Source organism: Sebastes fasciatus, chromosome 16, assembly GCF_043250625.1.
Source record: "Sebastes fasciatus isolate fSebFas1 chromosome 16, fSebFas1.pri, whole genome shotgun sequence".
Classification (NCBI taxonomy): domain Eukaryota; kingdom Metazoa; phylum Chordata; class Actinopteri; order Perciformes; family Sebastidae; genus Sebastes; species Sebastes fasciatus.
This window is the reverse complement of record NC_133810.1, coordinates 15,140,365-15,156,891: the sequence shown is the minus strand read 5'-3', so window position 1 is coordinate 15,156,891 and position 16,527 is coordinate 15,140,365. Positions and strand designations below refer to the sequence as shown.

The window sequence follows — 16,527 nt, the reverse complement described above, 5'->3', positions numbered from 1 at the left end:
CAATGTAAAAATACTCAAGTGTGGTCAGTAAAACGTACTAAAAGTAAAATACTCACTATGCAAAATTACTCTTTTAGAGTAGTATATTATCATATATTACATTCATTTTATTTATTTATTATTATTTATGTACGAACATGTAAGCAGCATTTCAGTGTACCTGGTTGAGGTGGAGCTACTTTATGTACTTTTGGTTAGTTATACCACAGAATATGTGGTGATGAGGGTTACTTTATGATTTTGGTTCTCCTTTCACGTCTATAGGAACCAGGGATCTGATAGCTGCTGGGTATAGCTATAACAATACACCATCTGTTATACGATTAGTGGTGAAAATGTAACAAAGTAAATACTCAAGTACTGTACTTACGTACATTTTTAGAGGTATTTGTACTTGTTTCCATTTTATGCTACCTTTTTTTACTTAGTAAAATAACAGGGTCATTTTTCTGCAGAATGAGCACTTTTAATTTTGATTAAGTACATTTTGCTTATAATACTTCTGTAGTTTTACTTGACAAGAATTTAGCAGGAAGTATATTTTACTTGTAGGTACTTTTAAATGTTGTATTAGTACATTTACTTTAGTAAAGAATCTGAATACTTTTTCCACCACTGTAGAAGATTATCATATGTGTTGTGTGTAAATTATGAATCTGTAAAGTAGCTGTCAGATAAATGTAGTGGTGTAAAAGGTACAGCTGAAATCTAACGGAGTGGAAGTATAAATTAGCATTAAAAAAAAAAAAAAACTCAAGCAAAGTAGAAGCATCTCAACACTGCACCTAAGTAGAACCGGAGTAAATGTACCGTTCTGTGCAGCACTGTGTATAGGAATGTGTTTAGTCTCTTGATTAGCACTTGTAACGCCACATTAAAGTCAATTCATAGAATCAGTGCTGAGCCGATGGTTGTCTAAAGAGGAAGAGATTGTCCAGTAAAGATGATAAAGTAATAACGCAAGAAAGGATTAATCTAAAATGCGTAATTTTTTTCTGTGACAACCATGTGATGCTGTTGAGTCACTTGTCCAGTTTGCACAACAGTCAGTGGGCCAAAGTGCAGCAGGAAGAACAGAGTGGAACACACAGTACAGTTCAACCTGCCACCCAGAGCACTTTCTCCAGATGGGTTTGTCTCAGCTAATAATGACACACTGAACAAGCAAGAGATGTCACATTACCGTGGGGACAGTTTTAAATTAAAGAAATATAAAATGAAAGTCTTAGAATACAAGTTTGGCAGCGTGGTATGAGGGGTGTCCTGATGAAGTTATTTAAAGAAGACATATTACGCTTATTTTCAGGTTCATACTTGTATTTTGGGTTTCTACAAGATCACGTTTATATGCTTTAATGTTCAAAAAACGCTTTATTTTTCTCATACCGGCTGTGCTGCAGCACCTCTTTTCACCCTCTGTCTGAAACGCTCTGTTTGAGCTCCTCCCCCAGTCTACTCTGATTGGTCAGCTGGCCCACTCTGTTGTGATTGGTCTACTGAAACTAACTCTTTGGACTCTGCTCTAACTAGCGTTGTTTTAGGGCATGCCAAACTAGCCATTATGCAAATGCGTTACTTAATGACATCACCACGTTACGGAAGAAAAAGGCAGGACTTCAAGCAAGGTGTTTCAGGAGCAGTGTTTCCGTTTTGGGAGAGTAAAGCTTTTTTTTTTATACTCAAGAGGGCCTCTGTAGATGGCGCACGTGCTACAAGCATGCACAGAGGCGTTTATGCTCAACGCATTGTTCGTTGCAATATGCTCCGAAACACCGGGGGGGCATAAAAACAAAATATTCTGTGAATATTCAAGAAGTCAACGAGTGAAAGCCGCGATGACGTAATTCTTTGGCGCGCGCACACCTCGCGCCGGCTTCACTATGGCGACCATAAACCAGGCTTGACTCCCTTTGGCGTGAATTTTGTAACTTTGCAGACCTTTTACATGCACAAAAAAAAACTATGTAACACACTAAAGGAAAGGGGAAAAAGCACAATAGGTCCTCTTTAAAGATGATGACTGGACTTCTGTTGCCTTCCTGTTTTCATCCCTCCCTCCCTCCCTCTCCTCCTCGCAGTCATGCTGTGTCCACACACTGACATGAATACAACCATTCTTCTGGTGTTTACACACACATGCATGCATACTGTATAAAGAGTCAGGGTGCAGACAGAGAGGATTGTGGTTTACAGTAGTACCACTCAGAGCTGCACATTATGTTTGCGTGACATTAAACCCACTCATGCTGATGCGTGGCATCTGAACAATACAGCAGTCTCTTAAAGTTAGTGTTTCGAAAGGTGTCTGTATGAGTAAACAGTTTGCAGTAAATATATGTGACATTTACAACAGTGAGATTTAAGTAAACATTAATAAAACTGATATGACTGCATGCGTCTGACTACAACAACACGGTGTGGAATGAATAGGACAGTCATGGTGGGCTTGTATGGGGAACCCCTTTCATAAAGCTACACTCATTACTCATGTTTGGATGGATTATATAGGCAGGAATATAATTATGGGTTAACATCCACCAAACATAAGCCGAACAGCATGGCAAAATGTGATTTTCTTAGCTCAGTGTGTGACCCATAACAGGTCGCTGTAAGGTTTGAGGATGTTGCCATCTTCTGGCAAAATACCTGTATAGCAACATTAATAACCACCAGTGCTGTACATGCACAGTAGAGGGTGCTTTGGATGAAATCTTCCACCAAGTAGCATATAAAGTGTAATTTTTAGTTTCTTTTGAGTTGACCTTTAAAGCTTATTACATGTTTTTTTCTCCAAGAACATTGACTATCCTCCTTTTGCACAGTTTATTGCATTTATTATAGCTTTGGTGATGCTCTTTGTTCAATATATATTATATAATATACATACATCTATAATATATATCTATAATATATATTCTCATTGGAATAAGGTGGTCCTTTTTACAGCATTACAGCTTCATGTTGTCCAATTATGTATGTATGTTTTTCACTGACTCACTCTTTTCCTTTAGAAATATTCAGGAACCTTGAAATGACCCTACATAGAAGTCAATTTCACATTTAGAGAATAACATGGGTGGACTATAGTAAGAGATTTCTCCATCCCCTGTGCCCAATTCCTCATATTTCTGTTGAAAATGATCAAATAATATTTGGATGAACTGTGAAGTGTGAATGCATTGCCCTATTTTAAAATGTAAAAGTCTATGAAATCAGATTTCCTGCAATAGTATTGCTTATTTCAGGACTTTAAGCCTTTCCCATAAACACAGCTTCACCGAGGATCTGTCGGCATAATAATATTCATAATTTCTTAAATCAAATTCACTCACCATTCAGCGGTGCAAAGTCAAACAGCTGTAACATGTTGTGTTTAAATACTCAAAGGCCATGAGTGTGGATTAGTTTACTGTATGGTACACAAAATGTTCTTTCTATTTTTCCTCCATGAATAGCTGGCAATCTTTATCCTTTTTTGTTTCTCTTTTGTGCAATATTTATAAATCTACTTTCTGTTATTTTGGTTTTGAAAGCCCATATCTAATATGTCCTGCAGTTTCTTTCAGTGTGTTTTGGATTTATAAGAGGATGGAAATATTGTCCGTCTCTTACAACATGCCCAACCACAGCTGTCATGTTTTGCTGCAAAATGATGACTCAGGGAAGATGGTCCTTCAAAATATGTCGATGATGTCATCTGTGACTATGAGTCCAAAAAATCCCAAACTTTCACCCTCTTCAGACTGTATAACACAACTCAACATTTATTTATATTTTAAACACAAAGATTTGACCTATTAGATTTGTATCTATATACAATACTGACTTAAGTGACTTAACTGTACAATAATTTGTGCAATAATTAACTGTGCAATACTGGCATTAATACAGCAAACTGTGCAATATACTGTCATTAATACTGCATTTATACTGTACATTCAAGAAATATTCTTATTCATTTCTTATTTATACCATTCTGGCATTTATATTTAACATACTTAATAGATCCCACTTCTCAGCATTTTGTATTTACTTTTTTGCACTGTGGTTATGTGCTATATATTGCACGTCTTAATGCAAATATTTGTACATATTTCATATTTTTTATATTGTCATTTTCTTATTTTAGTACTTGTATTTCTTTACATATTTTGTTTAGCCTATATTGTAGCATTATGTACATAATTTACATGTTACATACTCTTTACGCTCTACACTTTATTTCTATTTTCTTACATTTCTTTATGTTTATACAAGAGCAACTGTAATGCCCCAATTTCCCCCCCTGGAATCAATAAAGCAAACTCAGAAAAAAACGTTTGAAATTTGTGTTTGGTGGATTATTTCTCTGTTCTTTGTATTTTACATCGTTGGAAAGCCTGTTTATTTACCTTCACAATGATGTCCAACTTGTAAGGATCATGTATTTGTGGGATGAGCAGCACAGCTGATTGTTTTGAGATGTTTGGTGGATTGGATGATTGAACTCTTTATCAGTAACAAGGAACAAACAAGACATATTGGCAATTTTACACTTTATTAATTTAATACACCGTCAGGAGCAGATTCAGAAAAGAGAACATGGCTTAATCAGTGCGTAACATCGCGCATTAGTAAACAACCAGTTCCGCCCCACATCCTAACAGAATGACTAGTAGAGGATTCGCGATATTGTGTTCTGCTTTTGCAGGATGTCAACAGTGTATCGATACATTGCATCGATAGATTACAGTTTGTCCAATTAGATGCAATTCTTTAAAGAAAGAGTCTTTCCTCCAGATCACCTTATTGGAGACAATTGCTGGCAACAACACAGCAGTACAGTTTAAGAAACTATTTACAATACAACTGTACCATATTTACAGATATATACAGCATCTTTACAGCTTATCACAACTTGTCCACAACAGAGGTGAAGTGTTCGTAGCTGTCGTACACTCTGTTGTCCAGACCTTTTGATGTTGACGTCAGTTTTACAGGGCAGAAAGGCTTCTTTTTGTACTTTTTATGTCCCTGTATTGGTTGGCCACAGCATGTACAGACAGGGAGATTTTTCACCCGTGACACTTTTTTTGCTATTCCAATTGGCTGCTCCTTCGCCTTACGCTTGTACCGCGTAGATCTTGACCAGGATGAAGGACTCATGCAGTCGTGAGTAGCAGGAGCTGATGTCATTGGACCAGCAGGCATTATGGGCCATGTGGAGGGGCCAGCAATGCCAGCGGTTGCTGTGGATGCAGAGAGGGAGGGCGGGGGTCTGGTGATGGTAGAGGTGGCGGGGGTTTTTCTCACTGGCGCTGGCAGTAGTGGTCGAGGCCGGGAGAGTGGCATGATCATGACCGTCCTTCCCTTTAACACCTTTGTCCCTGCCGTGCTGGGTGTGGGCACATACTCCATCAGAGGGTAGTCTGGTGGAGCGAGGATGGCTGGCGGGTGTGGTGCTGGAGGGACGTCAGCAGATGAGATGGAGGTGAGCTTAGTGATAAGGGCGGTGGGCTGTTTTGTAGCATGCAGGTTGAGGAGGCGCTCTTGACGACGGATGAAGTCCCGCACTGTCTGGATGTTGAGTTTTGGCAGAGGAATGCCTGCTTTGCACAGGACCGGATCCTCCACCAAAATCCGATGCTGGATTATCTCATACGCCTTCAAGATGGTACACTTTCCAGGACTGCTGCGAGACCCTTGAGGTGAGCACAACCACAGCAGTTTCACCAGCGTGTACATCAGCCTGTTGTGCTGAGCACTGATATCCTGTTGTGCCGGTGCATAGCGCTTGGCCATCTTTACCCTCTGTATCACGGCAGCATCAACAAGACCCTTCCTTTTTGTGCGGCAGTAGAGGGTGTTGCCCCAGTGTGTTCTGTAGAGCTGATCGAACTGCTGCGGCTGCTTGTCGTGCTCCTCCACTGCGTTCCAGACTTCCAGGACCTTGTTCCTCTGCTCAGTGGAAAGTGACAGCTTGTCCTCTGTCAGGCCAATGTCCGCCAACACAGAGCAGAACTTTTCCAACTTCTGAAAGCCAGGAAGAGGTTTTGAACCGCAGGCATCCTCCTGTTAAAAATTGGCCTACAAATGTAAGTTGTAAGTAAATGTGTACGTTATCCAACAACCAGTGCATTGCAATTCATTCTAGCAGACACGCAGTTAACTCACAAAGGCCAGAGGGTGAACAGTGGAGGTTTCATCGCTGGTGAGTGTAATGTGGGGCAGGGTGGCATCCAGCACGTCGTCATGTGCCTCCACATCGCTCTCGTCTGCCTCGGGATCTGGATCGGGCTGCCCAGGCTGAACCACCTCCTCCTCTGGATCGGGTCCATCGGTGACAATGTCCTGAAGAGAGAAGGCTCCAGATTGACCCGTGCTCTGGCTGAACAGGTACTCCAACCCGAGCAACTCGTTGGAAGGGACATCAGCAGGGGCCCGGAAATTCTCCTCCACTGTCTCTCCGAACAGCTGCCGACAACGGGTGTTGAGGCGGTCAATCAGCGGGGCAGAATAGGTCCTGTGGTGCCGTCCTTTGCCACCAAACACGGCATCTGAGCTCCTGTCGGAGTTCCACCGTGCAATGCCACTAATCAGGTAAACCTGATAGGGCCGTGCTGCACAGTGGGGACCTGAGTAGAGCAGAGTAAAACATAAGTACGTAGTTAGCGCCAACATCACTGTTGTTGTTCACAAAACCTACTTTAACTTCAGTAAGGTTTTGAATGCAGGACTTTTTTCATGTAGTGGAGTATTTTCACATTGTGGTATTAGTACTTTTACTCAAGTAAGGGATCCAATAAGATGACCTGAACTTTCTGTGTGGCTCTGACTTGGTACAAGTGGCAAAGATCATTTCAATTTACACCAGTAACTTTACGGCACGCATTCAAAATGTTACCCGGCAAGGTTTTGTTGAACATCACAATAAAAGATATTATTATATTAATGACAGGGTCACATGTTTAATTTGTTACATATATACAGACTAGACTTGTGTACCTGGAATCATGTGCGGCAGAGATTTGTGGAATCCTTCCAGGCTGTTGCTTCCACGCAGACCTTTGTAGTAGGGCACGTCCACATTGTTGATGGTTGTGGTACGCGCCGCCTTATACATGTTCATGTCTGGTGGATCCTGGATACACTCCAGGTGTCGCTGCTGGCCTGCCCACATCTCATCAATGGCCTCTGTAAATACACATACATAAATGCATACAGTGTGTTATGTTCACTTTGTATGCTACACTAACCGTCTCGATGTTGTAATAATGTTTTAATAATAATGTTGTCTTTTTATACCAGGTGATTTGAAGAGGCTCACTCCACTCTCGTCCAGCCCGGCTGGACCTTTCAGCTCCTCGATGGCCAGGTGGATGAGCCGGAAGGTTTCCTGAGCCCCGAGTGTGACCCTCCGCACGTGGTGTTTGAGCTGCTCCCTGGAAATGTAGCAGCGGACAACATCTTCGTCTGAGACAGACTTCATTGTTGACGGATCCTTGGCTCTGACCGCCTTGATGAGCAGCTCCAAATCTGTGCAGTTGTAAGCCAGCACCGCCCCAGCTAGAGCAGACTTGAAGACAGCGTACTTGCAGTGAGACTCCGTGCGTATGGCTGCGTCAAACCGGTGGATCCAGTGGAAGATGTCCAGACGCACAACCATACCGTTGTCCACCCAAGGCTGGAACAATGTCTCCACTGATGTTGGGCCCTGTTCACAGCAACACCCCCTGTCCACATACAAGATCTTGGGGACAGGTCGATTGGCCAGCCGGAACCTTTCCATGACTCCACGGCACATCGGTTCCAGCTTCTGAGTGGACTCCTCACAGGTCAGCACAAATGAAAGTATTTGGGAGTGCTCGTTTCCGATGCTGGTGAACCACTCAGCTGAGCCTTGACCCTCACAAGACAGCTTCTTCATCACCTAAAAAAAATATGTCAGGTTTGTATAATGTGATCTCTTAAGATTGTATTGATATGTGATTTTGTTTTTACTTTTTCATTTTACAACAGTATGAAAATATGTTTTGCATCATACAGTATGGTGAGCATCATGTTTCGATTTACATACTTTCTTGGTGGAATCCATTTTCAGCACAGTGCCAAAGGTGGAGAGGATCTGGTTCCGGTAATCCTGCACATTGTTGGCTTCTGACAGCAGGAAGGCGTGGCGCAAGATCAGTGCGGACGGAAGCTCTCTTTGAGGAGGTGGAGCCTGGAATGTGTGCCTGAATGCAGAGACGGTCCCTCCGCGTTCCGCTACTACGGTCATGAGGTGTGTGGTGTACAGGTCCTTACGGTGAAGGTACTCCTCAACGTGATTCTCCTGTATCTGACGCCACACCTTGATCAAAGTGTTCCCTTCGGTCCGGTCCCTCAGAAGGCGCACAACATTCTTATCCACACCACGCCTAAGTAAGTAGAGTCACAATCAATATGTTGCAATTTGCGATTACTTTCAAGTTTGTTAAATGCACACATTATGTTCAGTATACTCACTTGCTGGTGAGGATGGCAGGGAACACAGCTCGATGAGCCTCGCTAAGTTGCGATAACACAGCGGGATCCCACGCAAGCCACCGACCCTCCGTTCCACCTTCTCCGCTCCTGGCTGCGTTTGTACATGGCCCACAGCACAGGACCTCTGTGAGCATTGTGTACCAGCTGGACACATCACAGATGTGACGTACCTAAAGTACATATTGGGAAAAAATCAAATCAAATAAAAGGCCAATAGCAGCATAAATAAATATTCAACCGTAATGTCATAACACAGGTGAAGTGAGCTATACCTGGGTGTGGTAGCCAGACGTGTAGAGGTGCACATTCTGTCCTCTACCCACACAGTCATCACCTCGAGGACACTTCAGGGAATACCTCCACACTCCAACGGGGCGCCACACAAAGACGCGGCTCCGAAAAAAGAGCTGTGGAGTTGGCAGAGCACCTCGGACATAGCTAGGAGGTTCTGGTGGGTAAAACCACATGCGGTCAGATTTCATCACCCGTCGCCTCTTCAACAGACAAGTGATGTCGTCCTTGTAGAGTTGAACGGGGGTGAGCAGCCCTCTTTCTGTGTCCTCTTTGAGCCAGGAAACGTCAGCAGGTGGGATGCCATTGGGGTTTTCCCACAGACGCACCCAACCCTCTAGCTCCACCTGCAACACACATACAAAACATTTGGTTATTATTGTGTACAAAGTAATGTTAAAACATAAACCAATTTAAAAAACATGTAAAAACAAATTGCTCTCGTTTACATTGTTTGCATGTAAATATAATGTGAATATCACTTACAAAGGAGTCACTCAGAGATGATTCCATATCAGGACCCTCGGTGGTGGACGGGGACTCTGTGGGCCGGACAGCAATCTCAGGCTGCTTGGACCGGACACTGGCCTCGGGCTGCTTCGGCCGGACAGCGGATGGTGGCTCTTGGGATTTGAGCATGTCTGAGAATTTACCAAACAAAGTAGTTTTGTATTATGATTTTATTTTTGTTTGTACTTTGTACTTTGCACTACTAACACTTTTACTAACATGTTTTGCACTATGGAACTGTGATGCTGGAAACTTGAATTTCCCTTGGGATCAATAAAGTTACTATCTATCTATCTATCTATCTATCAGCCCTAATGTTAGCTGCAGCAGAGGACAGGAGGGAGGACTGATACTGACTGAAGTCTGTGTTCTTCAGTCTTTATGAACTTCACTTAGTATTTTCATGTCAGGAATATAACTTATTTAGATTGTTTCCAGTGAGATATTAAGGAGTTTATATGGTGACTTTTCTTGTTGTAAACATTACTGTTGCTACTCTAGATAGATAGATAGATAGATAGTAACTTTATTGATCCCGAGGGAAATTCAAGTTTCCAGCATCACAGTTCCATAGTGCAAAACATGTTAGTAAAAAGGCAGTAAAAAAGTTAGTAGTGCAAAGTACAAAAAAATATACCAGATATAAAAATAAAAGGAGATGAAGTAAACTGTTAAAACTGAATATAGTGCAGGGTAACAGCTGTGATACACGACTATTAAAAAAGTGAATATAGTGCAGAAGAGACTGTTAAAAATGAGTATAATGCAGGGTAACTCCAGTAGCTTAGTCTATGAAAGTGCACTGTGTGCATTATTATCTGTCCTGCAGACCGTCCTCCTTTGTCCCCCCTCCCTCTCTAGAGAGGTGTTGGACAGTTTGACAAAGGATTTCCTGAGTCTGTCTGTGGAGCACTTGGAAACAACATTTAGCCTAGTTATATTTAAAATATAGTATATGTATAGCTAATATGCACACTTCAATATTAGTTTTATTCATCGCAAGTCATATCTAATAATAATATTGAACAGTGTTATTGCACATGGCAGATGTTCCTCATGTGGTGCAGGCCTAGTGTGTGAGAGAGGCTGCTCCTTGCTGTAGTGTGAGAGAGTTGTGTGGAAAAGTTTAAGTGCCAGTTCTGGAGCACAACGTCCGGCATTTATACCGCAAACTATAACAACTCAAAGGTGCAGTAGACAAGTAGACAAGCGTGCATTTAAAACTTTGTTTAACTTTGTAAAGAATTATAAGGAATGAATCATTTGTTACCAGAAACGCCGTACAGGTCTCCACACCAGCTAGGTTCAGGATACTATGCTACATTTCACATATTCAGTGTCGACTCACGATTGGTTGGTAGTCTTCAGTCATATTACGCAGGCCTCAGTGATTGGTCGTCCACTGAGGAATCTGGTAATCTGATTGGTCGTCTACAGTCGCGACTGTAGACAGTAGGCCAATGAGAGGGCGTTGGGAGTTGTAAACAGGAACTTTATGTCTCTGCCAGGTTTCTGTCAGGAACATTACAAACGAGGCACCCTTAAAGTGGCAGTGGGCAGTATATTTTTTGGCATCATTGGGCAAAAATTCCATAATAACCTTTCAACATATTGTAAAAATAAGATAATAATGCACACAGTGCACTTTCATAGACTAAGCTACTGGAGTTACCCTGCACTATACTCTTTTTAACAGTCTCTTCTGCATTATATTCACTTTTTTAATAGTCCTGTATCACAGCTGTTACCCCGCACTATATTCACTTTTAACAGTTTTCTTCATCTCCTTGTATTTTTATATCTGGTATATATATTTATATTTTTTTGTACTTCGTGCTGAAGAAAATAAAAAGGCCAAGCTGTGTTGTCAAGCAATCAGTCAAGGTGAGTTGTGATTTCTAACCTGGATATAAACTGGAAAAACAAAGTTCGGAAACTTGTGTTTGGTGGATTATTTCTCTGTTGTTACAATGCTAATGGTCATTGTATTTTACATCGTTGGAAAGCCTGTTTATTTACCTTCACAATGATGTCCAACTTGTAAGGATCATGCATTTGTGGGATGAGCAGCACAGCTGATTATGTAGGTAGCGCCCAAGAAAAATGTGCCAAAATGCTCTAAACAGTGTATTCTCATAAGGCTACCAGGAAGCCTGCAATGACTGCCCTTCACCGTCAGGCCCGTTTGCGCTGGTGTCGACAATACAGACAATGGAACCTGAACATGTGGGGGAATGTCATGTTTAGGGATGAGTCCAGGTTCTGTCTGTGAAAGTTGGACGGCAGGGTCAAAGTATGGAGACGACGCGGAGAACGCTATGCTGATTGTTGCACCGATGGAGTAACAGCTTTTGGTGGGGGCAGTGTCATGATGTGGGGGCGACATCTTCCTCACTGGCAAAACAAGGCTTGTCATCATTGAAGGCCATCTCAATGCAGTGAGATATCCGGACAAGATTCTGCAGCCAGTGGCGATCCCATATCTCCACAATCTGGCACCTAACTTCATCCTCCAAGAAACAACGCTCACCCCCACAGAGCCAGGGTTATCACAGACTACCTCCACAATGTGGGAGTAGAGAGAATGGAACGGCCTGCCAAGAGTCCACACCTCAACCCAATTCAACATGTGGGATCAGGTTGGGCGTGCTGTACGTGTTAGAGTGACCGACACAACCTCGTTGGCTGACCTGCAACGAATCCTGGTTGAGGAATGGAACGCCATCCCACAGCAACGTGTGACCAGGTTGGTGACCAGCATGAGGAGGAGGTGCCAGGCTGTTGTGGCTGCGTATGAATCTTCCACCCGCTACTGAGGCTCCTGACGGTGTATTAAATGAATAAAGTGTAAAATAGCCAATATGTCTTGTTTGTTCCTTGTTACTGATAGAGAGTTCAATCATCCAATCCACCAAACAACTCAAAACAAGAGTCAATACCAACAGTAGAATACACTGTTTACCATTGACGGAGCATTTTGGCAAATTTTTCTTGGGCGCTACCCACATAACCAGCTGTGCTGCTCATCCCACAAATACATGATCCTTACCAGTTGGACATCATTGTGAAGGTAAATAAACAGGCTTTCCAACGATGTAAAATACAATGCCAATTAGCATTGTAACAACAGAGAAATAATCCATCAAACACAAGTTTCCAAACTTTGTTTTTCCAGTATATATTCTAACTTACTTTATGGTGCTTAGTGGTCATAAAACACAAACAGGGGATTTCATACTAAAACTGCAACTTTGAATAATATTCACTTAACCCTCTGAGACCTTATTTACGGGGAGATAGCAGGTCAACAGGAGATGTCACATAGAAGTGGTGTACATAATCTGAAAGATGGGAACCTGAAGATTAATCTGAGATGCAGCTCAGCCCCGTGTGTCTAATTGTTCTAGTCATAAATCAGAAACAAATATGAATTAATTAATTAAAATGAATTGTGAGGGCTTAGAACATTATGATAGAAGTATATGATGGTCATCACCATGCTCTAATATGTGTCATAAGTTGTTGCAACAATTTTTGGGTTGATACCATTTGTTACACAGATTTGGTGCTAAATTAATTTTTAATTTTTTTTTAATTGATAAAAATGATCAATAATCCCTCAAAAATACCACATTAAGACACCAAGACCCTGAGGAACACCATAGAGAAAGACATGCTGTCTTGGACTTAAGAACATTAAATTAAGACATTAAATCTAAAAAAGAACTGGTGCTCGAAACGTCACTAACTAAGATGTGCCAATTATTTGCACTTAAAGGTAGCTACAATGTGCAGACCCTCTTCTATGTTTCTCATTGCTGTCTTCTACTGGTCCAGCACTGGCCTACTACTGTTTTGGATGTGCCCAACCACCTTACATTGTTTGCAATCTACCTTGGAAAGCCATCCATCCTCTGAATGCCCTAATTCTCTAGTTTGTGGCTGTAAAATTTTGTGAGGCTGTGATTATCCTAGAGGTCACCACAGGTCATTTTGTACAGTGAGGTCAAGTTTCAAAAAATGGTCTAACGACAATGAAATGGCTACGATGGGAATTAATATCATGACATATAATAATAATAATAATATATTAGATTTATATAGCGCTTTATATTATTCTCAAAGACGCTTTGACATATGAATACAGTTGGACTCATTGGATCCACAAGAGTTTCAGCTTTACTGTGATACCCAATTTATGCAATTCAAGACTGTTTAGGGACCCCAGTATGCAGAAATATTCAAACAAAAATAACAAAAATAACACATTTATACTGCATTTAAAAACACTGCACAGTTTTTGCCCCAAACTGCATGTGATTTTCATAAAGTGTGCATGTCTGTAAAGGGGAGACTCCTGGGTACCCATAGAACCCATTTTCATTCACATATCTTGAGGTCAGAGGTCAAGAGACGAGACCCCTTTGAAAATGGCCATGACAGTGTTTCCTTGCCAAAATTTAGAGTGTTATTTAGTCTCTTTCCTGACAAGCTAGCATGACATGGTACCAGTGGATTCCTTAGGTTTTCTAGTTACACATGACATCTGTACCTTCACTCTAGCTCTAAAACTGAACCTGCTACGGCCTCTGACATACAGTAAAGCCAGTCGGGATCGCCGGGGTTCTCAGAGGGTGATTGATGGATCATATTGTCTTTGGCTGAACTGGAATGCATTGATTTTCTCAGGCTGGGGAGTCTGTAGGACCAGAATGGAGAAGTGGATCGATCCCTGTGACCAAAGACCCTCCTGAAGCACATATTGGCAGTGAGTACAAAATCAAGATATACTTCAGGGTTCAACATTAATGTTTTTTTTCACCTAGAAATTTACTTTTAATTTTACTATATACTATATAAATTGTTTGACTAATTAGCGGTTATCAAATAACAACAAAGACCAATGTTAACTGTTAACATGGATATAGATGTACAGATATACTGTACATGCCACAAGCCTGCCAACGTTTGATGGATACCAACTTTCTCTTTACAGAAAAGTTTTTTTTAAAGAAGTTAATAATGTCCTTTGTCACACAGTGTTGAGGGCCCTTTGCCAAGAAGGACAGGGCTTTCATGTAAATGCTAACCACTGAGTCGCATTGTCACCCATTTAATTACCTTACAGAAATGACTGTACAATAAGTAATCCCTTGCACAAAATGACACAAGCTGCCATATTATGCAAGTTCAAAAACAGTTTATTTTCTGTATTTCCACTACAGACTGAACCAAGATAATAAAGAAAATACAGCTCAATCAGAGGCCAGAAATGTCAGAGTCAGAACACATAAGGAAAACCCCATGTGGTTGAAATTCCTGTATGTCTAATATGAGACTTACAAAAACAAAAGTACTTGAACAACAATAAGCTGCATCATTTGTGTGATAAACATTTGTGTCTTTGTCTGAATTGGAGGCCAAACCCTCCCAGGATCAATTAGTCAGTTTGGTCATAACATGTTTAAGCAAGACTGTTGTCCTCCGGGAAACCCGCCTGGTTCGAGGAGAAAAACAGTTCAGGTCTCTCCTGAGGGCAAACGAGAAGGTACAGTGGCATTGTGGTAGGATTCCCCGGGGTCACCTTGCTGGAGGGTTGACAGACCTGTTTGTCATAGAGGAAAGATAAGTTTACTCTTAAATCCATGATGATTGTTTAGGGTCTCTTTGCAACTATTACAAGTATTCATGCAACCTAGGAAATGTAATTTACTAGCAACACCTAATACCAATACTACTTCCACAGCACAGTTACTTTAACGGTTACTACTACTACTACCACTACTGCTGCTATTACTGCTACTATTGCTATTGCAACTGTGACTGACAACACGACTACTACTTCTATTTCTAGTATTGCTATTACTGTGACTTCAACTAATAGTAATATTACGACTATGAGTTTGGCTACTACAACTATTACTGCAAACTACAGCTAGCAGTATAAATACTACTGCTACAACTTCAATTACTACTAGATGTATTATTACTCCTAATATGTACACTGTATCTTCAGCTAGTAATACTATTTTACTTGTACTGTGTCTAAGACAACAAGTAATGAAGTGCAGAAATGTTTAGTTGATTAATTGGTGTATTGACACAAAATCAATCAGTTGTTTTAAAGGGGAACAACGGCCATTTTTAAAACATTGATATTATTCTAGAGTCTATATACTGTAACAAGATGGAAAAAATACTGCAACTTACTCATATACGCGCAAGGTGGCAGCGTCATCACGGTAAACAGTAACTGCCTTTCAGTGGCGATATGAATGAGTATAGAATTTCAACACCATTTGCAATATAAATAAACATGCTCTCACTTTCCAAATCTATATTATGTTATCCTTTAAAAAAAATCCTGAATCCGGATCGCCACCAAAATCGAATGAATTGTTCATTGTGCCACACTCCACCCCTCCAAAAAAATGTCATTCAAATCCATCGCGGACTTTTGGAGTAATCCTGCTAACAGACAAACAAACCAACAAACAAACAAACCAATGCCGGTGAAAACATGACCTCCTTCCCAAGGCCCAGCATTTGTAGGTTCCAGCTTGAGGAGTGTGCATTTGCAACTTTCCTTCATCTTATTTTGACATCTCGTTGAAGAAGCAGTCAATTGATTTGTTGAACAATTTACTGAAAGATAAATTGATAAAGAACTAAAATGGCACTCGGAGAGCGCCGACCTCCGCCAAGGTGCCAGACTTTAAAAACAGATCACAGCTCCCAGCTGGCGGTACCGTGAGGTGGTCGGCTTATTATTAATACGGTGTGTTTCCGTGTAACATATCGGCGGATGCCTCTCTCATTCAGCAGCCTTGTTATGCCTGTATAACGTTACACTACGTTGTCTGTCATCCCGTCATCTACCGCTTTTTTTTTTCTCGCCGCGGACGGACAGCAGCTCCCGCACCTCGATGTCTCTCCACACATCCACACACGTATCTTTCTAATCTCAGAATCTCAGTCATCAACGCGTCATCGGTTACACCGCGCATGGATCATGATCCGGATCGCCACCTAAATCTAACGGATTGTTCATTGTGCTACACCCCACCCCTCCAAAAAATGTCATTCAAATCCATCACAAACTTTGGGAGTTATCCTGTTAACAGACATACAGACAGACAGACAGACAGACAGACAGACAGACAGACAGACCAAATTATCCGTTGCAGCCCTACTGCATGTATGGGTGGTTGATTCCCTCAA

General features: G+C 41.4%; 1 protein-coding gene across 1 annotated transcript; it reads right to left on the bottom strand.

Annotated features, from left to right (window-relative positions):
- Positions 1-4,559: 4,559 nt before the first annotated feature.
- On the bottom strand, positions 4,560-10,635 carry LOC141753071 (uncharacterized). Its single transcript, XM_074611395.1, has 9 exons — positions 10,577-10,635; positions 9,283-9,437; positions 8,778-9,143; positions 8,485-8,675; positions 8,057-8,396; positions 7,285-7,909; positions 6,985-7,173; positions 6,154-6,614; positions 4,560-6,051 (listed from the first exon to the last, which is right to left on the bottom strand). The coding sequence occupies exons 2-9, from the start codon at positions 9,433-9,435 to the stop codon at positions 4,891-4,893; spliced, it is 3,486 nt and encodes a 1,161-aa protein (XP_074467496.1). The 5' UTR covers positions 9,436-9,437; positions 10,577-10,635; the 3' UTR covers positions 4,560-4,890.
- Between the last annotated feature and the right edge of the window lie 5,892 nt (positions 10,636-16,527).